We start from the raw sequence: 24,116 nt of genomic DNA, 5'->3' as shown, positions 1-24,116 counted from the left end.
ACATAAGTGGAATACTTTGCACCTGTTTGAAAGAAAGGAAATAGCAAAGGAAAAAAGGAATGAAAAAGCTATCTATGTGTTTATTTGGAAATTTCTCCAAGATATATTAACAGAAAAGAAAGCAATGCAGGACAGTCTGCGTAATGTTATCTTTTGAGTAGGAAGAGAGGAACCAGAGAATGTGTATTTAATTTGCTAGGGTAAACATTTAGCCTCTAGAAAGGTTCTGAGAAACAAACTGAAGCAGCCTGTTGATATTGCCTATTCAAAACTTAAATTAGAAACAGTTTTTTAAAAAGTGGTTCCCTCTGAATAGTGAGACTTCTGTGGGAGCAAGAAATTTATATTTCTGTAATGAATTTTTTTCCATGTGCCTGTGTTGCTTTTATTTTTTAAAAAATACCCCATGGGTATTTGCAAAAAAAAAATCTGTTTTCTGTTTTGAAGGCTTCAAAAGTCTGTGAGTGTGTTTTGCATGTGCACATACTATATATACCTGAGTGTATAAATGGTTATGTACTAGATTTTGTCAAGCTTTTTTCTCCCCTCTCTGTGCTTTCCCCCAATTAATTTGTAACTTTTATAATCTTTTTGTATTGAGACATAATTCACATACTATAAAATCGACACTTTTAAAGTATACGTTTCAGTGGTTTTTAGTACTGTTGTCCCTCAGTATCCTTGGGGGATTGGTTCCAGGATCCCTTGCAGATACCAAAATTCATGAATGTTCAAGTCCCTTATCTAAAATGGTGTAGTATTTGCATGTAACATTCGCACATTCTTCCACATACTTTAAATCATCTGTTGATTACGTATAATACCTAATACAATGTAAATGCGATGTAACTCGTTGTTATACTGTATTGTTTAGGGAATAATGACAAGAAAAAAAAAGTACAGACGCAACCAGTGTAGGCTTTTCGATTCAAAATTGGTGAATCCGTGGATGCAGAACCCGTGAATATGGAGGGCCAACTGTATATCGCAGAGTTGTGCAGCCATCACTGCTGTCTAATTCTGGAATAGTTTTATTACCCCAAAAAGAAAGTCCATAAACATCAGCAGCGACTCTCCCATTCTCCTGCTCTCCTACGCCACTGTCCACCTCCTGGCATCCAGTAGTCTACTTGCTCTCTCTATGGATTTGATTATTCTGAACAATTCATACTTTCACCTTGTGTAATGTTTTCATAGTTCATGAATGTTGTAGTATATATTAGTACTTCATTCCTTTTTATGACTGAATATTCCATTGTATTGATGTATCACATTTTGTTTATCCGTTCATCAGTTGATGGACATTTTGGTCATTTCCATTTTTTGACATGAATAATGCTGCTGTGAACACTCTGGTACAAGTTTTTGTGTAGACATATGTTTTCAGTTCTCTTGGGTACCAAGGAATGGAATTAAGTCACTGTGATGTTGACACAGGAAAGAAAAATAGACCAATATAAGAGAATAGAGTCCAGCAACAGATGCATTCATATACAGTAACTTAATATATGACAAAGGTGACACTGCAGTGCAGTGGGCAAAGGGTGTTCTTTTATAATAGATGATGCTGGATCAATTGGACATCCATATGAGAAAAAAAATGACTCTTGACCCTCAACTCTTGTGACTTGTAGATCTAAATATGAAAGATAAAGCAATTAGGATTTAATAAGAATAATGACAGATTTCATAAATGGGGTCACAAAAGGCACTAACCATAAAGAAAAACATTTCATAAGTGTCACTGTGTTCCAGCAACACCAATATATGAGTGAAAAGGCAAGTCATGGAGGATTCATACTCAGCATATGCTAAGAGTTCTTACTATCAAGAAAGAAAAGACACACAATTCATGGTCAGAGTTTCAAATGCCAACTCGTTCTACCAGGCCTATAATGAAAATTAGTAGAACCATATCCTCTTCTTCCAGCCCTACGTTCTTTCTTCACAGAGGCAGTCCTCATCTTGTAGCTGTATATTTTATATGTTTTGTTTTATTTATGTCTGTATTTCAAAATAAGTTTATTATAGATCTTTGTCTTTTTCAGTTTTAGGTATTTATTAACTTTGACTTATGGAATATGAGGTGTTGACTCTTTTAAATGATTTACTTTTTTACCGCTATGGAAATACTGAAACTTCCCTGACCCCATCCTAATTTAGATATATTTCACTTTTTGGTTAGATCATTATTTCATTGTTTATATTATAAGTATATAAATTTTATTTACATCTGTGAGATACTATGGTTATGTTTCTTCTTTTGTACAACTCATTGTTTTCTCTAGAGTTAATAGTTGATTTATTGCTTTAGTTTTTTTCATATTCAGTGTAAGCATCCACATGCCCTCCAGCAGAGGTGTGTCAATCTTTTACTATTTTCAAATAAAAATTATTTATTCATTTTTCTCCTTATTTTTCATTAGATATCTCCTCTGAAATTTTTCATTCTTCTCTTCGTATCTAGGCTAGTTGATTCTATTTCTGCTGGATGCCAGTCATCCTGGAATCTCTCTTCTTGGTCATCATGGGAATTCGTTTTGTGTCTGTCCTGTGTTTGAGCTCTTGTTTCCTGTGTGCTGGATCTTCTTCCTTCTTGGTCTGTTTCTTTGTTTTGGTGAAGCAGATTCTCTAGTCTGTTCCTGGGGAAAGATACCTGGGTAGTCAAGTATTTGGGACCTTGTATATTGTCCTTCGACTTGGTTGTTAGTTTGTCTGGGTGTAGAATTCTAGGTTGGAAATCATTTTATCAGAATTTTGAAGGCATTGTTCCATTGACTTCTAGCTTCCAGTGTTACTGCTGAGCAGTCCAGTGTCATTCTGATTCCTGATCCTTTGTAAGTTATCTGTTTCTTCTGCTCTGGAAGCTTTTAGGATCTTCACTTTAATCCCTGGCATTTAAAATTTTCATTTTAATGTACGTTGGTGTGAGTCTTCCTTGAACCAGTGTGTTTGGCTCAAAAATGTGTCCTTATACTCCAGAAACTCATGCTTTTGAGTTCTGGAAAAGTTTCTTGAATTATTTCTTTGATAATTTCAGCTCCTTGATTGTCTTTTTCTTTTTCCTTTTCTTTTTCTTTTTTCCAGAACTCTCGTTATTTGGACCAAGACCTCTTGGACTGATTCTCTAGTTTTCTTTTTTCTTTAAATTTTTTTCGTCTCTTTCTGGGAAGATTTCTTCAGCTTTATCTTTGAGTCCATCTGGTTTTCTTCTTTTCATTTCGTCTATCATATTTTTAATTTCTAGGAGCTTTTTCTTTTCTTGTGATGAGAACTTTTAAAATTTACTGTCAGCAACTTTCAGATATGCAATACAGTATTGTTAACTATAGTCACCATGCTGTACATTGTCCCCATAACTTATTTATTTTATAACTGGAAGTTTGTGCCTTGTGATTCCTTTTACCCGTTTTGCCCACCCCCAACCCCTGCCTCTGGCAGCCACCAATCTGTTCTCTGTATCTGTGAGCTCAGTTTTGCTTTGGTTTTTTTTTAGATTTCTCATGTAAGTGAATTCTTACAGTATTTGTCTTTCTCTGTCTGACTTATTTCACTTAGTCTAATGACCTCAGGGCCCATCCATGTTGTCACAAATGGCAAGATTTCCTTCTTTTTTGTGGCTGAATACTAGTCCTATATATATGTGTGTTTGTGTGTGTATATATATACATATTATATTTTCTTTATCCAGTTGTCCATTAATGGACTCTTAGGTTGCTTCAGTATCTTCACTATTGTAAATAATGCTGCAGTGAACATGAAGGCGCATATATCTTTTTGAGTTAGTGTTTTCGTTTTCATTGGATAAATAGCCAGAAGTGGAATTGCTCAATCATGTGGTAGTTGTATTTTTAATTTTTTGAGGAACCTCCATACTGTTTTCCATTGTGGTTATACCAATTTACAGTCCCACCACCAGTGCGCAGGGGTTCCCTTTTCTCCACATCCTCGCCAACACTTGTTACTTCTTGTCTTTTTGATAATAGCTGTTCTAACAGGTGTGAGGTGATATCTCTTTGTGGTGAAATTTTTTTCTTTATCTTTGGGTTTCAGCAGTTTGACTATGATGTACCTAGGTATGCTTTTCTTTGTACTTATCCTGCTTGGGGGAATCAGTGAGCTGCTTCAATGTGTAAATTTATCTTTCACCAAGTTTTGGAATTTTCTCTCTTATTTCTTCAAATTTTTTTCTGCTCCTTTTTCTCTCCTTCTATGACTCCAGATACATGTATGTTAGACTCTTAATAGTGTCCAACAGACAACTAGTTTTCAATATTTTTTCTCTTTATTCTTTAGTTTGAATAATTTCTTTTGCTATATCTTCAGTACTTTCTCCATGCTGCTGTTAAGCCCATTTGGTGGATTTTTTATTTTAGAGAGTGAATTTTTCAGTTTTGGGATTTCCATTTGGCTCTTTTTTGTTTTTCTGTTTCTCTGCTGAGATTTACAGTTTGTTCATTTATTACAAGTGTATTTTCCTTTGTCCTCTTGAGCATATGTACAGTAGCTGCTTTAAGGTCTTTTTCTACTAATTTCAATATCAGGGCTACCTTGTGGTTGGTCTCTATTGACTGTCTTTTCTCTTGAGTATGGGTCACATTTTCTTATTCTTTCATATGTTTAGAAATTTTGTATTATATCCTGCATGCTGTGAATGACACATTTTAGTGAATCTGGGATTTGGCATATTCTTTTGGAGACTGTTGATTTTTTGCTTATTATTTGTATTAGCAAGCAGTTAACTTGGCTGGACTAAAATCTAAGCTCTGTCTCCTCAAAGGGGACGGCAGCCGACGTCTCTGTTCGGTTGTTTTAGCCTTATCTGGAGTGCTGAGAGTCTGTTCCACTCTTGCATAGATCAGTAACCAGCCAGAGACATGGGTAGAGTTAATATGCAGAATTTGAAACTCTCTCTTTGTGGTTCTTTATTTTCCAGCATATGCCGTCTCACTTTTCAGTTGCTGTGGTAGCTTCAAACTCTGGGGTTTTTTTTTTTTTTTAAACCCTGGTTTTTCAAGCCAGTAATACTGCATGTTTTGATCCAAGTTTCAACTGCTCTGTGCAGCTCAGACTAGGGGCCTTCCCTGAGGCAAAAGCTGTAAAAACAGGAAACCCACCCAGTTCTATTCCCTTCTTCCAAATGTTGTCTCCTGTCCAGATTCTGCCTACTTTCAGTTGCTCAAGAGCCTTCAGGCGGTGGTTTTTTATATTTTTTTCCAGAATTTATAGTTATCTCTGGGAATGTTGGTCTGCTAAGTGGTATTCTGTTATTACTTGTAGCAGAATCTATAGTTTTTTACTGTTCATTTTAAAAAGGTAAAAATATCTCATGAATTTATATTATTATTTCCAATTCAAATCAGAACAGTTAGGTTTTTATTTACATCTGTATCTTCTTCTATACCAAGAATTGTGGTTCTTAAGGGCATAAAGCAAATGATAGAATTAGAATGTCACACAATTATTTATTCTTTCTGTATATCACACACAGAGCAGTTTAAAATAACAATACTTGTACACTGGTACTATCACAATGACCAAAATGATTACTGGAAACAGTCAAAAATTTTTTTTCCTTGTGTTTTCCATAAATTTCTATTCCCTAGTTTTTAAAACATTGTATTTTTAACAACTTTGTGCATTTAGCCATAAAATTTTATGCTTTCTTCTTTGTACTTCTCATTTAGTCTTTATCAACAAGTAAATAATATTATTGCTTGCCGTCAGTTCTTAGGTTGAAACTCTATTCATTTTGGTTGTTTAAAGCCTGTAAATTCTTTGGAAGGTCTCAAGGGAGCAATATTTCCTGATTTCTAGCACTTTAATAACAGTTTATCTGTGCCTTATTTGTTAAAAATCAGTTTTGCTGAATATAAAACACTTTATTCACATTTTCTTTCCATGAATATCTTAAATATGTTAGTCGATTTTCTTCTGGGATAAAGTGTTACCTTCGAAAAATTTGATGTTGGCCTTCTGGGTTGGTATTCTCAGGTGTACTTTGTGCTCTTTCAGTCAGTTTCAATTTAAAATAAAAAATTTTCAAGAACGTTTTCTTGAATTACAGTTTTTACTATTTGATAGTGCTCTTTAAAGATGTCTATTATCTGAATGGTGGATCTTTGTTACTTCATTAGTTGCTTTCTCTCAAATCCTTTTTCTGTCTTCATTTCTTTTGATTTCAATATGTTCTTCCTTTTTATCTTCTAGTTCTCTGAGAGCATTATCTGTTGTATGTGTTTTCTCTTGGGTTCATTCAGGCTTAATCTTCATTTCTGAAACTATTTTTTTTTTCAATTTCTTATGCTTGCCTGAGTTCTGTTTCATTATTTATGAGTTTTCTGAAATCTGATTTATGTTATTCTTTTATGTCTTGGTATTTTTGTAACGTCTTTTAGCTCATTTTGAAATTTGTTGTTAGTGCCGTCAAGTTAATTCTGACTCAGAGGTACCCTCTGTACCGCAGAGCAGAACCCTTCCCAGTCTTTTTGCACCATCCTCACCTTTTGGTGCTATATCAGACAATGGTTTGTGCTTTTCGTAGGATTTTTATGGCCAATTTTTTCGGGAGTGAGTGACCAGATCCTTCTTCCTAGTCTGTCTTAGTCTGGAAACTCCACTGAAACCTGTCCACCATGGATCACCCTGTTGGTGTTTGAAATACAGGTGGCATAGCTTTCAGCATCACAGTAACTCAGTTGCCAGTGTGACAACTGACAGACGGCGCGTTTTGAAATAGTAGGTTACAATTATCATCTATTCTGTGGATATGTGTTCCTGGTATGTTTTTATTAACAGGATATTATTCTGTATCTTCTTTTTATTTTCTTCTTATAATAACTTCATGGGATTAACCTATGTCATCTTCTGTTGCTTACTTTTTTGGGTTTAGGATGGCTTTTCTTACAGAGCTCACTCTGCTGTTGTTTTTGGGCAGTCTTCAAAAGTGTGGCATTTGCTTTCTGAAATTTCTAGGCTTTACTCCCTTCCCAACTTCTATCTGGATATTCTCTTTTCTTTATATTCATTGTACCTATTGTAATCAATTTTTATTTCATTCCCAGTAGTTTATCCTCATTTGTGACTCCCTTAGTGAAGGATCGGTTTCAAGAGTTCACAGCGGCTAGATTGCTCCAACTTCTTCCGACTTCACCTTGGATCCCTTGCACTTAGTCACTATTGGAAGAAGCAGAAACCCTTCCAATTACAGCTTCTACTTAAATTGACCTTCTGGTCAGTTTGCTGTTGCTGTTTTGGAAGTCTCTGTTCTCAGATCTGTCAGACATTCTGTTTCCTTCTGCTTCCTCTCCTACCATGCAGGTCCTATGGTTGTTGGTGATTTGTCTCCACCTGCTGTTTTGGGGGAATTTGTGGAGATCCTTGTCACCCAGTTTTATGTGAGATTTTAGGGTTGCTCAGAAATGTTGCCACTGCCTGAATTCTTCCTAAATCTTTCTCATTTACACTCTTTTTTTTTTTTCAAGATTTTATTTTTCCTTTTACTTCCCAAAGCCCCCTAGTACATAGTTGTATATTTTTAGTTGTGAGTCCTTCTAGTTGTGGCATGGGGGATGCTACCTCAGCATGACTTGATGAGCCGTGCCGTGTCCGCACCCAGGATCTGAACCATTGAAACCCTGGGCTGCTGAAGTGGAGTGCTCAAACTTAACCACTTGGCCGGGGGGCCGGCCCCTAATTTATCACTTCTTAACTGTTGTTTATGGTGTTCTTTGTTTTCAGTTTAATAATTTCACCCTAATTAGATTATAACTTCCTCCGGATAGTGCTTGAATCTTAATCAGTTGGAGTGCTATTTTGTGTTGAAAACAGCCATTACAGAGTCCAGAATAGTACTGGACATGTATGCAATGACTCAGAGTAATCAGTTTGGAAATTACTCTAAGGGTAATTATAGGCCAATTTGCAACCTTTTAATAGTAGGATTAGCAGCTACTCTTAGAAATTGAAGGGAAACAGGGATATCAGCTGGCCTGCCGATACATGAAGTTTGTTCATGCATCATCTTTGGCTTATATGCCATAGTCTGTCATCCTTTGGTCTAAACATTCCTGGAAGACATTGATATAATGTACTAATGGTCCAAAAAGTCCACAAAATAATAAGCATCATAGAAACATATTGGAAACATAGCAAATGTCATCCTATAGAATGATAGCTCATTTCTGTCACAGTTCAAAAATACTGTAGCAGAAATGTAGAAACTCTTGAGTGAAGCAGTTAAAGCGGTCAGGATAGTAAATGATTTTCTTAAAAGACTAAGCCAAAACAAACAGAAAACCAGGAGTTGTCCAGTTTGTTAATATGAAGAGAGGCAAAGGGTATGGATGAGATATGATGGAATTTGATAAGATTGTGAAGGAAATTAAGTAGCACAAATAATACTTTTGGCTAAAGGAAGCACTAGTTTTTATACATTGGGTAGTAATTTTAAAGATTTTTTTATTCTAACAAAAGCCCAATTCCTTTGCTCCTGAATTTGGTGTTCTAAAAAATCAGCTAATACAAGTCAGTTCCTGAAACACAGCAGAACTTTCTTGACTTGATAAAACTTTCCAAGATATTTATAGTTTTAAGAAGTTGATGTTTCTTACTTTTACTTCATTTGACTTTCTTGCTTAAAGGAATCATACTTTATTTTCATTTATGAAGACAGATTATTTACTTTGTAATATGTTTCACTTAAAATTACTCCTAATTTTTATCTTTTTACTAATCTTTAACAGGCCTCAACAAATAATGAAAGCTCTAATCACAGTTTTGGAAGCTTGGGATCTTTAAGTGACAAAGAATCAGAGGTAAGTAACTTCATTTAAAATATGGTGCTATTAACGTTAAAAGCTGGAATCACCTTTTTTTTTTTTTAAAGTAGGTTTTTTCCCCATCAATCCTTGTGCTAAAGGTTAATGCTTTTTGCGTTTCTTGTAGGAGCATTTTATTCTGCCTTCTGAAGCATGGCATTCAGACTGAAGACTGTATTTGGCATTAGAAAGAAAATATAGTTTCTTTGGTTCTGTAGCTGAACTTGTATGTTAGTGGTATAGATGTTCTTAATGGAAGACAGTTACAGCCGTTCGTAATTCTAAGAGATGAAAGTGGTTTTCAAAATCCGTTGTTTCACAGTTTTCTATTATTTCTTGTTCTATGCTTCCCTCTTAGTCTGATCCTGAGTAAGGGTTTGTTTACTTTCTGAGATAAACACTTTTTTCTCCTTTTGAAATTTTTTGTGGAATTTCATGCTGCTATTTTTTACTTTTCATATTTAAAAATATCTGAAAAATACCCTCCCCTCCCACCCACTTACTTGACTCCACTAGGAAAGTACATGGGATTGTATAAGTAGACATTTGGATCCACAGTATAGTTCACATTGAGCATGATATAACTGATGACATCTTTTTAAAATGTGTACACAGGAACTTCTTTGGGGCTTAGCAGTTCACTTGATGCTACAACTTCACCTTTTGTGGATACAGCCTGTAATATTTCCTTTTCTCAGATAACAGAGTTCTGTCACCTGCTTTTCAACATTTGTATTGTGTGTGTGTGTGTGTTTTCCCTGTCATTGTTAACTTACTTCTACTTGATCCATTTTAACTTTTTTTCTGCTTGGGTTAGTGTAGATATATCACCTTGATAATACCAATAGGTCGTTAGCACTCAGTAACTCTTAGCCATTTGATTTTGGTGTTCAGTGGAAAGGGAATGTCAAAGGTGGCATCTTGTTAAGCCCTGTGTTATTCCTAGAAAGCATCTAGGAATCTCTAGACAGACAGTTTTGTGTAGTTCTATGTAGGCACCCTGACACTCCAAAGGAGTGTGGAATAGGGCTCCTCACTCATCAGGCTTTCCCTTCCGCAGAGACAACTGGCAGGCAGCTGAAAGGACTGTGCAAGTGACGGGACTTTATCTGCAGTAGGTTCCCTTGAGGTAAGCAGTAGGCCCTGTAGCACCAGATTATTGCAGTTTAGTTTTTGCAAATTAACACACTTATACTAAGTTCTTAAAAATTGTAGGTTTAGATCTAGTCAAAGTAGAGTTTTCAAAAACTATATCAAGAATGTTTTAAATAATTTTAGATATTTCCCTTTTCTGTTCACCAAATCTGGTGTTTTTGATAGTTTTTTTCTTTTTTTTAAGATTGGCCCTGAGCTAACATCTGTTGCCAATCTTCCTCTTTTTTTTTTTTTCCACCCCAAAGCCCCGTACATAGTGGCGTATCCTAGTTGTAGATCATTCTAGTTCTTCTATGTGGGATGCTGCCACAGCATGGCTTGATGAGTGCTGTGTAGGTCCACACCCAGCATCCGAACTGGTGAATGCCGGGCCGCCAAAGTGGAATGTGTGAACTTAACCACTCGGCCATGGGGCTGGCCTCGTTGATAAGTTTTTTTAATAGCAAAACATAGTAAATGTTAGATCACCTATAACAGTTTTGTATTTCTATGTTCTTTATAGGTAGCCATATCCCCAGTATAAGTTATAGATTCAGTATTTGAATTCTTTTCAAAGACTTGGTCTATAAAAAAATACCACTTCCCTTTAAAGAATTCCAAGGATCACTTTTGGCTATGTTTTTAGTTTAAAATGTTGGGCTTTTTTCTTTAAAGACCATAGTGACATTTGTAGTGAAATACGATTTGGTTAACTATTGGATACACTTAGCTTTATTTGTATAGAAATTTTGACATTTGGGGCAGCATTAGAAAAAGAGTACTTTGGCCTTTGCTGTTCTGTGTTCTATATGTGGAATTTTTGCAAAGTAATGGTTACGTCAGGTCTCTTGATATTTTGGAAATGACTACAGGTTATCCATTTTCCTTTAGATTTGAAGAAACAATTCTTTTTTGTTGTTGCTTTCTCTTTCCATGTAAGAAGCTACTTATCAGAAAAATGATTCACAGGTTTTGTTTCTATACTAGATACCTTAATTAATGAATTCCTTTGTGGCGAATTTCATACGCTTCAAAATACAGATATTCATAGGTCATTAAGTAAAGTTGTTGAGAGTAAACAATTGCAGGATAGTAGTACTTTTTTTCCAGTACACCTAGTAGCAAAGTTTATGTAGTGTTCCATTGTCTTCTGATGTCTTTTTATTCTTTTGGTAATCCATCCCCTGATCCATTATGTTTTTTAAATATTAGTTATTCTAATTGTGAACAAATAGTACTAAGAGGTTTATTAAAAAAAGAAATAGCATTTCTCTACCAGCCACTCATACCTCATCCCACTCTATTCTTTTAGCTTTTCTTCCTGGTATTTATTTCCACATTTTAATATAAATAACATGCATATCTTGCTATTTTGGTTCATCAGTTGGTCATTGTCTGTTGACTCCCTTTTGGTATGTATGAAGATTTTAGCTTACCAGTGTCCCCTTTCCCTAGTTTCTATCCTCCTACCCAGTACTCTTTTCAGACACTCAGAAATCTCCTGTTTTCTTCTATCCTTTTACTGTTAAAACTGAAAAGCAGCTGATATTCACTGTTAGGTTGGTTGAATCTACTTCACCTGAACTTTTTGTTTTCAGTTTATATATGAATTATTTCATATATGAATTTCTCTTTCATTTCTGAATGTACAATTGTAGAACAAAAAGGTTTTTCCTTTTGTTAATAAAATCGCCTAGTACGTAGGAAGGTATTGGTCTTGTTTTGCTGTATTTTACATCACTCTAGATCTATCCAACTTGCTCCAAAAATTCACTGTATTTTCAGTAAGCATTTATTACATATTATTTATATTCTGGCTTCTGTGCCCAGGCACAGAGAATATAAAGATGAATAGGATACAGTCTCTGTGTTCACATGAGGTCAGTGTCTAGTAAGACAGACAGACTGCTTCATAAACAGTGTGGGCTATGCTATTCATAGATGTAAGCACAAGGTACTCTGAGAGCAAAAAGTAAGAAACCCCTAATGGCATCTGCCTGCAGGGGAGAAGAGGAGAGGGAGTTGAAGAGAGATCTTCCTTCAAAGAAGAGATGATAGTTGAGTTATTAGGAAATTCTATGAATTCATCCCAGTGGACAAGGACAAAAAGCACAGTCGTCTGTCACTTGACAGGGATATGTTCTGAGAATGTGTCATTAGGCAATTTTATTGTTGTGTGCACATCATAGAGTAACTGAAGGTGAACAAAATTTGCTACCCCAAAATGTGTTTCTTTAACATGAGGATTAGTTTAGGTTGATTATTTTTAAGAAACAAAAGACTCAGGAAGTTTTTCTTGTTACCTCCCCCTTAACTGCCTGAAAGGATTCTGAAAAAAAAAAAAAACCTGTCTCAGGAAGTGAACTGTCACCATCACATAATATGAACTAGGTGGTAGACAAGGAGGAACCTAGAAAAGCCTGTTGGGCTCCCCTCTGTGTTCTGTTTCTGTGTGGCCAAACACTTGTTTTCCAAACACTTGCTCCTTTTCACCTACCTGTGAATTGCCTTCTTTTCCTTTGGTGTCCCTGACTATCCCTACCCCCCACATCTTCTTTTGTCTTTAGCTGAGGATGGTATTTAAAGTGAGGGCTTCGGCCATTTTGGCAAGTTACCTGGTTTTCCTGGGTTTCTCCCATGGATACACGTTATTAAACTTTTGTTTGTTTTTCTTCTGTTAATTTGTCTCACATCAGTTTAATTCTTAGACCTGCCAGAAGAACCTAGAAGGGTAGAGGAAAATTTCTTCCTCCCCTGCAGTACTTACACAAATCTATATGGTATAGCCTGCTACACACCTAGGCTGTGTGGGATTAATGTTATGGCACCTCTATCATATGTGTGGTCCATGGATGACTGCAATGTCATTATGCTGTGCATGACTGTATGAGAAGAAGGCAGGCAGAGGGACTAGGATGTGCTTTTGCTTTTGCAGGGAAGCATGACAAGTAGTTTTGCTGAAGACATAGGGCAGTGATTCTTAACCCCCACTACACTTGAGATCACCTGAGGGGCTTCAAAAAGATACCGAGCTGCCTAGGTGATTCACTTGGTTTGCAAACTTCTAATATAGGGAGGATATACAAGAATGGTGAAAGATAGGCAGGGGTCAGGGTTTGAAAGTTCTTGTATTTCATAGTAAGGGATTTGGACTTTTATCTAGGTAATGGAGAGCTGTTGAAGCAGGGGAAACAAAACACAAAGTTGCGATGAAGAAGCCTCTCTAGGTGGCAATATAGAGGATAGGATTGGAGGGAGGTGACACCTGGGTTGGGAAGATCATTTAGTTAAGGAATACTGCTGCCTTTACAAAACTCCAAACCTCCAAAGTTTAATATTAGGAGGAAAAACTTGAAGTGTGTGAGATTCAAATTATAGTTTCCTTTTAGGTTCTGCCTTCTCCTTCAGATTCTCTAATTTTGGTTATTGATACTATCACCACCCAGGCCCTGCTTCTCAAACTTTAATGTGCGAGTGAGTTATCAAGTGTTCTTCTATCTATAGGTCTGGCATGGGAGGTTTTGCATTTCTAGTAAGGTCTCAGATTCCACTAGATTTTAAAAGTAGAATCAGTAGGGTTTGATGATTGGATGAGGGTAAAGAAGGAAGGAGAGGAGCCTAGGATTATTTAAAGGTATCTAGGTTTGGGTGAATGATAGGGCCTTTGACTGAGATAGACGACAATGAAGGAAGATGAATAGATTTGGCATAGAAGGTAATGAGTAAAATTCTGGACAACACTGAGTTTGAATACCTGTGATATGACCAAGTGAAGATGGTACTCCATTTAGGCAGTAGGAACTATCTGGAGCTCAGGGAAGAGGTCAGACTAGAGTTGAAGACTTAGGAGTTTTGGGCATAGATGTTAAAGGCTTGGGTGGTCTGAAGATTCCTGAGGGTCCCTGAGACTCTCTCAGGGAGTCCACAAGGTCAAAACTATTTTTATAACAATGGTAAGATATTATTTGCCTTTTTTACAATAATGCTAAGACATAATTGGCTTTTTAACTTTCGTTTTCTCATGAATTTACAGTAAAAATTTCCAGAGGCTATATGACATGTGATAACATCACTCTGACGATTTATGGATTGTGTACTTGTGTATTCTAGTGTTTTAAAATCTTTTTAGTTGTAAATTCTAAAATGGTAAATATCAGTACTTGTAACCCACATAAATAAAAGCTCTTTGGGGTCCTCAGTAGTTTTTAAGAGTTTGTAGAGGGGTCCTGAGACCCAAAAGTTTTAAAAATTGCTTTTGTAAATGTACTCATCCTGATAGAGTGTGTAATGCTAGGAAATGTTAGCAGACTAGATGGCTGTGCTGGAGAAAGAGCGGTAGCCTGGTAAGGAAGTGGATGGAGAGAAGGAAGAAAGAGAGGAAGTGAAGGAAGAGAATAATGAGTAGAATTAAATGTCATGGAAGTCAATTAAGATAATGACTATAAAAAGTGACTAAGAATTTGTCACTTAGGCTTAGTTTTAGTAGACTGTTGGGAGCAAGATGCCAGATTATAGTCAATTAATGAGCACTTGGAAAGTGAGGAAATAGTGACAGCAAATACTGACTACTCTTGGCAGACTCTTGCCTGTGAAAGAAAGGAGACGGTATCTAGAGACTTTTAACAGGCTTGATGTATTATGTGCTAGGGAAAGGGTCATAGCAGAGCTGTGATGGGACAGGGACAGTGCTGAAGAGAGAAGGGGAGAGAGAGCCCAAACTAAACAGCTTTTCTTAGAGGCAGTGTGAATGGTGAGATCCAGACTCTGGGTGGGCAGGGTTAGTTGTGGACAGGACTGTCTAGGAACATCCTTTCCTTTGGTGGGTGAACTTCCATACCTAATAATCTTTCTTTTACTTCACAGTGAAAACAGAGGTTATCAGCCAAAGGGAAGAATCACGAGTGGGTTGTAGGTGTGAGGAGAATGATAAAAATTTTATGTGAGGGGCAAGAAAGGGAGTATATGCCGGGTGGTGGTGGGAGAGTGTCACTCATTCTTTAACTGTTTTAGAGCACCTGAAGGAGTAAGAAACGTGGTCTGTGTGCCTTTTCTGCTGGCTAAAAGTCCAGATTATTTTATGAGGATAAAAGAAGGAGCCCATATTTCTTGGTTATCAGTGTTTTCCAAGTTTTCGAACCTGCCTTGATCTACCTATTTGCCATTCTCCTTGCAGGACCCTTCACTGTTTAAACACAAAGACCATGTCTACTTCTTCTAAATTCTGTATGATTGCTGTTCCCACACTACCTTGCCCCAAGATGCTAAGATAAATTAAGTATCTTGTAGCTCATTTGGAATTTATAATGAATATTAACACCATAACCTCTCCTCTTCTCTACCTCTCCTTTTGGATGTCCTAGAATATATTTCTCTGCTTTGTTTTATTTCTTACTCAAGTTAGGATATTTGCGCCTGAATATAAATATTGAATCACATCATCTTTAGTAATGTTGGAGAAGCACCTTTAAGTCTGTGTTATACATGTGTGCTTACATATAGTATGCTACATAATAATGTTTGTAAAGCAGACACACATGTCAAATTATTCTATTTTTGTCTAAATTTAATCTTTTTTTTTTTTTCAGATTTTATTTTTCCTTATTCTCCCCGAAGCCCCCCCAGTACGTTACGTATTTTTAGTTGTGGGCCCTTCTAGTTGTGGCATGTGGGACGCCGCCTCAGCATGGCCTGATGAGCGGTGCCGTGTCCCTGCCCAGGATCCGAACTGGCAAAACCCTGGGCTGCTGAAGTGGAGTGCAAAAACTTAACCCTACTCAGCCGCGGGGCTGGCCCCTAAATTTAATCTCTAATATTCATTCTTTATCATCTGTATAACCTGAATCAGAGTTGGACAATTTAAAATATATTCTCTCTCTTTCTAGAACCAAAGTTTTTTCCCCCTTCCTCCTGGGTAATTATCAGTTCTTTAACCCTCTATCCACTGGCATTAATTACTGTTTATTTTTGATCCAAGTGCATTTGGAGATTTTTGAGTTATTTAGGGTTAAGGATTTTAAGTTATAGATGTAAGAAACCTGGGACAGTTGTTGCATATAGACATTTAAACTTAGATTCACTTTCAGAATTGTAGTGATTTTAATGAAAGAAGAATGTATAGATATGGTGCCTTGATTGTCTTAATTTACATCAAATGTTGATTAAAGAAGGTCATTTTATGAAAGAAGATCTGATTAGTTTTCTCATTTGAATTAAGTTTCTAGAAGTAGCCATGAAATTTGAATCAGATTTTTTTTCTCCTGGTGAAAGATTTGCTGTGCGCTAACGTCTGTTGCAAATCTTCCTCTCTCCCCCCACCACCCCCAAAGCCTCAGTGCATGGTTTTGCATGTCCTTGTAGTAAGTTCTTCTGTGCGAGCCACCACCACAGCATGGCAACTGATAGATAGGTGGTGTGGTTCCACGACTGGGAAACAAACCCAGGCCGCCGAAGTGGTGAGAATGCCGAACTTTAACCACTAGGCCATCAGGGCTGGCTTGAATCAGACTTTTTTTTTTTCTTGAGGAAGATTAGCCCTGAGCTAACTGCTGCCAATCCTCCTCTTTTTGCTGAGGAAGACTGGCCCTGAGCTAACACCCGTCTTCCTCTACTTTATACGTGGGATGCCTACCACAGCATGGCTTTTGCCAAGTAATGCCATGTCCGTACCTGGATCCGAACCAGTGAATCCCGGGCTGCCAAGAAGTGGAATGTGCGAACTTAACTGCTGCACCACTGGGCTGGCCCCATTGAATCAGACTTTCTTTTCTCTTGAGTTGAAGTTATGGAATCGAAGATACTTTGTTGAAGCATTAATGCTTTGTTTTGTTCTTTTTTTTAAAAGAATTTTTAAAGGGCATTTCCGTTTTTGGAGTTAGTGATATTGTCTGTAGAGTTCTTTAACAGGTTTTTTTTTTTAAATGTAAAGTCTCCTTTTTTTGAAGAAGGTATTTCAAAATTACCCATAAACATATATAAATTGATTAAATGGGTTGTCTTCTGATATTAGTAGATTGGCTGTATTAGGAGAGTGGTAAGAACATGTTCTGTTTTTACCTTGTTTTTTGTGTAGATACCTGTCTCTACCTTTTCATATTCTTTTTTGTCCTCTTAATAGTGTTTAGCTTTAATGTTTCTTCAGTGAACACTTGGATACCCTAGATTGATTGGAAGTTATGATTCTGTTTGAAAATAGAGGTAATACTGGCTGTAACTTTTCGGTTTTAGATTTTTTAAAAATTCATTAAATTTTTACTTGTCTCTATATATTTCTGCTTGATAGGTTCCTGTCTTCTCCTTTACTTAGCTTCCTGCTGGTGGTATTTTCTCACTTATTTCTTACTATGTTAGGTGGGCCATACCAAAAATTTTACTAAGTATTATTACGTCAGTTGTTTTACTAAGATGTTGTATTGTATTTGTGTTTTACTAAGACAGTGTTGCTGTATACAGTATACAAAATGTACAGTAACAATGTTAACAATTAATAATAGTGTTATGTTGAAGGAGAGGATTCTGTGTGTGCATACAAAATAGTGTATTTAGTAACACCAATAAAGACATTTTCTCAGTAGGGGAATAAGTTTGTTTTTTGTCTCTCCCTGATTAAGACTAATAATCAAACTTACAGGATTTAAAAGTTCCTGTGAAATACCAGGAATTATTTTGCAAATTTCCTTTTATTTAAAAAGAGAAAGCTGTATTTAATTCTACCATTATCCCTTAAAGGACATAGTATTACAAGAACTGTATTCAGCTAGAAGTTGAGTGTCTGACCCTAAAATATGTTATATGACAGAGTTCACGGCAAAGGAAGTGGGTCTATCCTGGTTGAATATATACATCCTTAGTCTCATGGAGGGAATAGTGAACTGGAAATCAAATGTGGGTCTGATACTGGCACTGTGCCTCTGTTTCCGTAAAGTTGGAGGACTGTGTGTGTCAGAATCATCTGGAAAGCTTTTTCAAAGTAAAAGTACCCAGGCTGCCTGCTTGGAAATTCTGATACACTCTGTTTAGATAATCTTTTCACTCCTTGTAAATCATGAAATCTTGAAATAATGATTCTGTAAGCCATTTATTTAGCCAGTAAACAAACAGCTGTTAAATGTTTCCCCTTATAAAAGTGCATTTAAAAAAAAAGTGCATTTAGTGTGGGTGGTTGATTGTTTCTAGAGGAAGAAAATTCTAAGCTGATTGAAAATAAGATTAGAAGAGAAAAATGCCAGGTCATTTTAAGAATGAAGACATACTTTAAAGTGGAACCTGATATAGTGCTTGACCATATAGGTGCTCAGTACATAACTGTTGAATGAATAAATTTAACATCACTTCAGTTGTAGCATACTTTACAGGTAGTTTTTCGTGTCAACTACAAATGATTCTTATGTATTCATCAAAACAAGTTTTCTCAACCTTAATATTATTGACATTTTGGGCCAGATAGTTCTTGAGGTGGGGGGTGGGGGTTGTCCTCTGCGATGTTGGATGTTTAGCAGCATCTCTGCCTAATACAGAGATCTGTAGTCCACACACCCCTCCCATACTGCTCCCCAGTTGTGGAAACCAAAAACGTGTCCATATACTGCCAAATATCCTTTGGGGTTGGTGGCAAATCTCCTCTGGTTGAGAACCACACCATTAATGAAGGAGAGAAAATAAAGTGTTAGCATGTTGCCTGTGGAGCTAGATTGCAACTCTGCAAGTTTCTCATCTCTAAGTATGGAAACACAAACCCAGAGAGATTAGCTAATTTGCCCACAGATAGAAGTTAGAGTCAAAATTCTACTTGCAACTGTCTCCCTTATTTCAAAGTGATGCTCTCAACTACTGTGCTGTGCGCTCTCTCTATAACCAAGAGAGTGTAGAACTTCTTAGATAAATGACCCTAGTTGCTCCTTTGAAAAAACTGGTATTCTTTTTTGGAAATATTTAGATTTAAGATGATTTATAGTAATCATCAAATTTACCTATCTAAGATAACCTGGACTAATCGCACTTCACACATGTTTTAGCTGATAAATAGTATTGCTTTTAAACTGGATTTTAAGGGCTTTCAGCTAAAGTTGACACTACTGAGAAATGTGGTTTCAGTATCTTATAGTAGAGTTTTAGAAATATTAGATATATTTTGGGGCCAGCCCCATGGCCAGTGGTTAAGTTCACATGCTCTGCTTCAGCGGCCCAGGGTTTCACTGGTTCACATCCTGGGCGCGGACCTAGCACTGCTCATCAAGCCATGCTGAAGCGGCGTCCCACATAGCACAACCAGAAGGACCTGCAACTAGGATATACAACTATGTACTGGGGGGGCTTTAGGAAGAAGAATAAGGACAAAAAAAGATGGGCAACAGATGTTAGCTCAGCTGCCAATAAAATAAAAAAGAATTTTTAAAAAAGAGAAATATTGGTTGTATTTTTCTGTCAGCTGACATAGTGATTATTTTACTAATTTTCTTTAAGATTGAGTCTCATTTTGTAGAATAACCGAGTAACCATGACAACCCTTTGGACTTCTTATATCCTAATGAGTTTTCTGCTATATGTCACAATTTTGATTTTTAATTCTTATTAGAAGATTATATGAAGAATAACTTGTTAATTTTAGAGCTTCTCTAAAAGGGGAATATTCAGGAAATTCATTACTTTATGTTATATATATAGATTGCTGCTAATTCTGATGATACATCCTCATCACTTTTGGAGCTTTTTAAAAATAAGGATTCTTTTGGTCTCTCTCTAGAGATGGTTAAATTTGGAATGGGGACTCCAACATGAGCTTTAAATAAAAGCTTTGTAAGTGATTATGATGTATAATCAACATTGAGAATCAGTGCTAATAGATAAACTATAGAAGAATTTCTTTTAAAAAATAAAACAAGTCACCTTTTTCTGTTTATACATGTAGTATCGCTATTGAGAAAACAGTAACAATGAAATACCACTTTTTCCCCCCGAGTCTCATGTAGACAAATCTTAAAATTTTGGTGGGCCTTCTCATACAGTGTTAGCATAAGTATAGCGTGCTATTGCCTTTGAAAGTGCACTTTGGCAATATCTTTAAAATTTTGAACGTGCATATCCTGTGACACAGCATTTACACTTAAAAATGTCTATCCCAAAGAAATAATTGTATAAAGACCTAGAGATTCATGTCAAGGAAATGTCTACAGGGATATTGTACAGGGGTATGTTACCCTATCATGACTGTCACAATGGAAGAAAAGTTATGAAATCATTGTTCTAAATTTTACTATTATAAGTACACTCAGAATGATGACATTTCCAGAGTAAGTTATCTTGAAAATTTGCCTCCTCCCCACAGCAGTTGCTCTGTATGGCTGTTTCATGCTGATTGTATGATTTGAAAACTACTTCCAAGATCATATGATTAGAGGAAGAAAGTCCAACTTTATTCTAATTTTACAGTTTATACTATTTGACAAGTAAAGCCTTAAAGGGAAAGCCGAAGAAGGGGAAATGCTGAGAAATAGTTATGCTACGTAAATTATAAGAAAATGGCAAACAAAATTCTGTTTCATTGACATTGAGGACTTAGTATGCTCCTTTTAAACTTATATGAATGCAAATTAAAATAGGTCCAGGTGTTAGAAGCTTAAGAAGTCAGACTATGAGGATGGCAAGTAAGGTAGTTTTTAAAAATTAAGCGTAAGATTGTTTTAGTATTATATTTCTTTTAGGTACTGATATGTTGGTGGATGTTGTATATTTGTGAAGGGAGTAGAATTCCTTCAGGCTTTTAAAAGTGTTGTGAGCGTGCACACTTTGTTACCTGTAAGATAGCACACATTTTGGTTGGGTGGTTACCCAATTTCTTCTTATTGGCTTTCTACCATCTTTGATATTATGTATTATTATATAATAAAGACAGAAAATAGGCTATACCCCAAATTGCTGATATATTGATTGGATTTACTCCAAACAGCAAGAAAACGTGCTCTTGTTTGGTGATAGGATCTCAAAATGTTGCATACATAAACTTTTTATACTAAGTATTGAAATCGGCAATATAACAGAGAATTCTTTTAGGTGTCAAAGATTCCAGCAAATATTTCCAGATAATAGTTCTGGATATTAAAGTTTTGACTCTTGGGCAGAGAAAGACTATGTGAATTTCAGGTCATGCTAGCTCAAAATTATCTTTAAATTAGGATGTACATATTTCCTGGTAGGTTTTATCTAAATACAAATTGGATACAAAGCAGCAAGGAAATTTTCACAGCAGAATTTCAGTTTTCTTATAGTGCATTATTCTAACCTAATTTTGATAGCAAAAGGTTGGAAGAAACAGTATCTTGTACATTTGATATTCTTGAATAGAACATCTATTTTACATTGACTATTTTTATAAGTCTCCAGATTTTCCTTTCTGGTTCAGTACTGTTTTGATGTATGCCATTAAAGTAACAAAGATTTCTTCAACGTTTTCCTGTATCACATCTAGTTCCACAAATTTTCCCTAGAAATGTGGATAAAAATTGAACATGGTTATCATCAGCTGCAGGCAAAAAGATTTGCCATGCCATTTGTTCAGAGTGTAGTGACCTTGAATTTGATACCTGAGTAACTATATGAATCATTAGAATAACCAATGAGTTGGATTTTTGAAACCAATCTTTAGCCATATGAATCGATCAGAAAGAGTTCATTCTGACAAGTTTGAAGATTGAATATTTTGTTAGGGATATTATTTAATATTAGAGTAATTTTTCTTTATTTCAAAGTATTTTCTCATTTAATAGAAAGAAATTAAGTATATCTGTGTATATTAGCTGTAATATCTTTTCACATAATGTTACAGTTTCTATAATGCATTTATGCTGATAATTTTAAATATCTCTCTAGAGATTGATAGAGGTGTGGGGGTGGTATCTGTTTTCATGGAACAATCCATATTGATTTATCACCCCCATTCTGTGATTGTGTTAAGATTCTTGTTTTCTTCTATTTGGTCTTATTTGCATTGAAGAACAATACATTTACTTTTATTTTAAGATAAACTGAGAAGCCATATGATTAGATATGAAAGCTTTAATAATCACTGACTTAATTTCCAAATGAAATTGGAGCATTGTTTTAATTATGTTGGTGTCATCTCTTGAGTCCATTAGATTTGTCTTTGTTTTTTGAACATACTTTTAACTGCTAGAAAAAACTGTGTTAAATTCACACTAATACCTTGGAACATTTAAATGTCAGAGTAATTGCTCAGGTTTTGGTATGATTACAAATTGGCATTTATAAAGTTAAATTGATTTAAAGAGTGGCATTCTCTCCTTTCATCATTTTCTCCTAACCACTGTTCCATTGTATGTCAGAATTCTTTGACTTTTTATAATTGCTGTAGTCTTTCCATCTTTACTTTAAAGCTAAATCATGTTATTTTGCCTTCCATGTTAATTCTTCCTTATTGTGGTCAATTATAGTGCAATAGTTGAGAAAAAAATAGAGATGAGAAGAAAGAAATGACAGCATTAGCAAGAGCAATAATAAGCTTAAAAATGTTCTATATAAAATGCTTAATATATGGGGGCTGGCCTGGTGGTGTAGTGGTTAAGTTCATGCTCTCTGCTTCGGCGGCCTGGGGTTCAAAGGTTTAGATCCTGGTGCGGGCCCAGCACTGTTTCAGGCCACGCTGTGGCAGCATCCCACATAAAGTAGAGGAAGATTGGCACAGATGTTAGGTCAGCAACAATCTTCCTCAAGCAAAAAGAGGAAGATTGGCAACAGATGTTTCTCAGGGCCAATCTTACAAACCTCCCCCGCCCCAAAACCCCTCAATATATGCAAATTTTACAATTTATGCGAATACAAAGGTGGCCTGGTTGATGTCACTTGGATTTTCTAGGAAATCATTGGTTAAGATCACTAATTCTTTTTCCAAATCTTTTTTAAGCCATTGAACTCTTTCTTCAATGGAAGTTGAATATAGAATCTCAGTATTAGAAGAAGAGGTGCTGTGTTTACAGGATGTGGTTGAGGTGGCATAGGATGTGTGTCTGGTAGGCTAGAGCCTCAGCTCAACCACGTGCTGCTTCTTCCCTTCTCCCTCCCCTTTATTAACTTTTTTTTTCTTTAAAGATTTTATTTTTTTTCCCTTTTTCTCCCCAAAGCCCCCCAGTACATAGTTGTGTATTCTTCGTTGTGGGTCCTTCTAGTTGTGGCATGTGGGAAGCTGCCTCAGCGTGGCTTGATGAGCAGTGCCATGTCCGTGCCCTGGATTCGAACCAACGAAACACTGGGCCGCCTGCAGCGGAGCGCGCGAACTTAACCACTCGGCCACGGGGCGAGCCCCCCTTTAAGAACTGTTGAGCCACGGCCTCCTCTCCCCTAAGGTGTCTCTGGAGTACAGTTTGAAAATCCCAGATAGTATTCTGAACTGTTCCTCAGTGATGAGCCATCTTACAGATTAAGCATTTGGTGAATTTCTGCACATCCTAAATCCTTAAGGTTCTAAATCTCCATACAAGTCTACTTACAAATGAGTGACTCAGGAGAATTGGCAGCAGTGGGCTTCGTGGAGACTTTTTGTTTTGTTTAATATTGGTGTTGCACAGATTATTTAAATTCAAAACCAAAAAACTATCCAGTGCTCACTTGCCTGAGGGTTAGTAATGTAATACTTAGGGCCTTGACTTCTGTTTTTATGGCTTGTAGTCAAGAACAGAGTTGAATGGGACCTTAAAGAGGAAACATTGCTTATTTTGCAAGTCTTACAAGTTATTTGTGAACCTTTAGGGCAGAAGCTGTAAATTATTTAACAGGTGATACATGATTCAAGTTTCGAAACACAAAACCGCATAGATATTTGGAGTAATAGAAGGATAGCTATTCAGAAAAGAGAATTCATTGGATGCTTGCTCATGTTTATAGAGTACACGCACTGCTCTAGGTTCTGTACTAAGTATGTTTCTGATATGTGTCTCGTTTAATCCCCACAATCCTCCTGTGCCTGTATTGTCACATTTAAAATTGATGAGAAAATTGAATCTTGAAAATTGATTGAGAAAAGTTCTTGCTCTGTTTCTTCAGAGACCAATGGTCTTGCTTTTTAGGACATTATGATCTTTTCGGGCTGCCAGAACAAACTCTAAAACAATCAGTGAGGTGAGAGTGAGGTCAAAGGTCAACACCAGGGAGTCATAC

General features: G+C 36.3%; 1 protein-coding gene across 1 annotated transcript in view; it reads left to right on the top strand.

Moving 5' to 3' along the window:
- TLK1 (tousled like kinase 1) overlaps positions 1 to 24,116 on the top strand; it is a 137,801-nt gene that overhangs the window by 52,915 nt on the left and 60,770 nt on the right. The window contains exon 3 of the mRNA XM_046658692.1: positions 8,745 to 8,816. Within this exon, the coding sequence (XP_046514648.1) occupies positions 8,745 to 8,816 (72 nt within the window). The remainder of the gene's footprint in view (positions 1 to 8,744; positions 8,817 to 24,116) is intronic.

This window comes from Equus quagga, chromosome 4, assembly GCF_021613505.1.
Source record: "Equus quagga isolate Etosha38 chromosome 4, UCLA_HA_Equagga_1.0, whole genome shotgun sequence".
In the NCBI taxonomy this organism is placed as follows: domain Eukaryota; kingdom Metazoa; phylum Chordata; class Mammalia; order Perissodactyla; family Equidae; genus Equus; species Equus quagga.
This window is presented reverse-complemented; position numbering and strand designations above follow the sequence as displayed.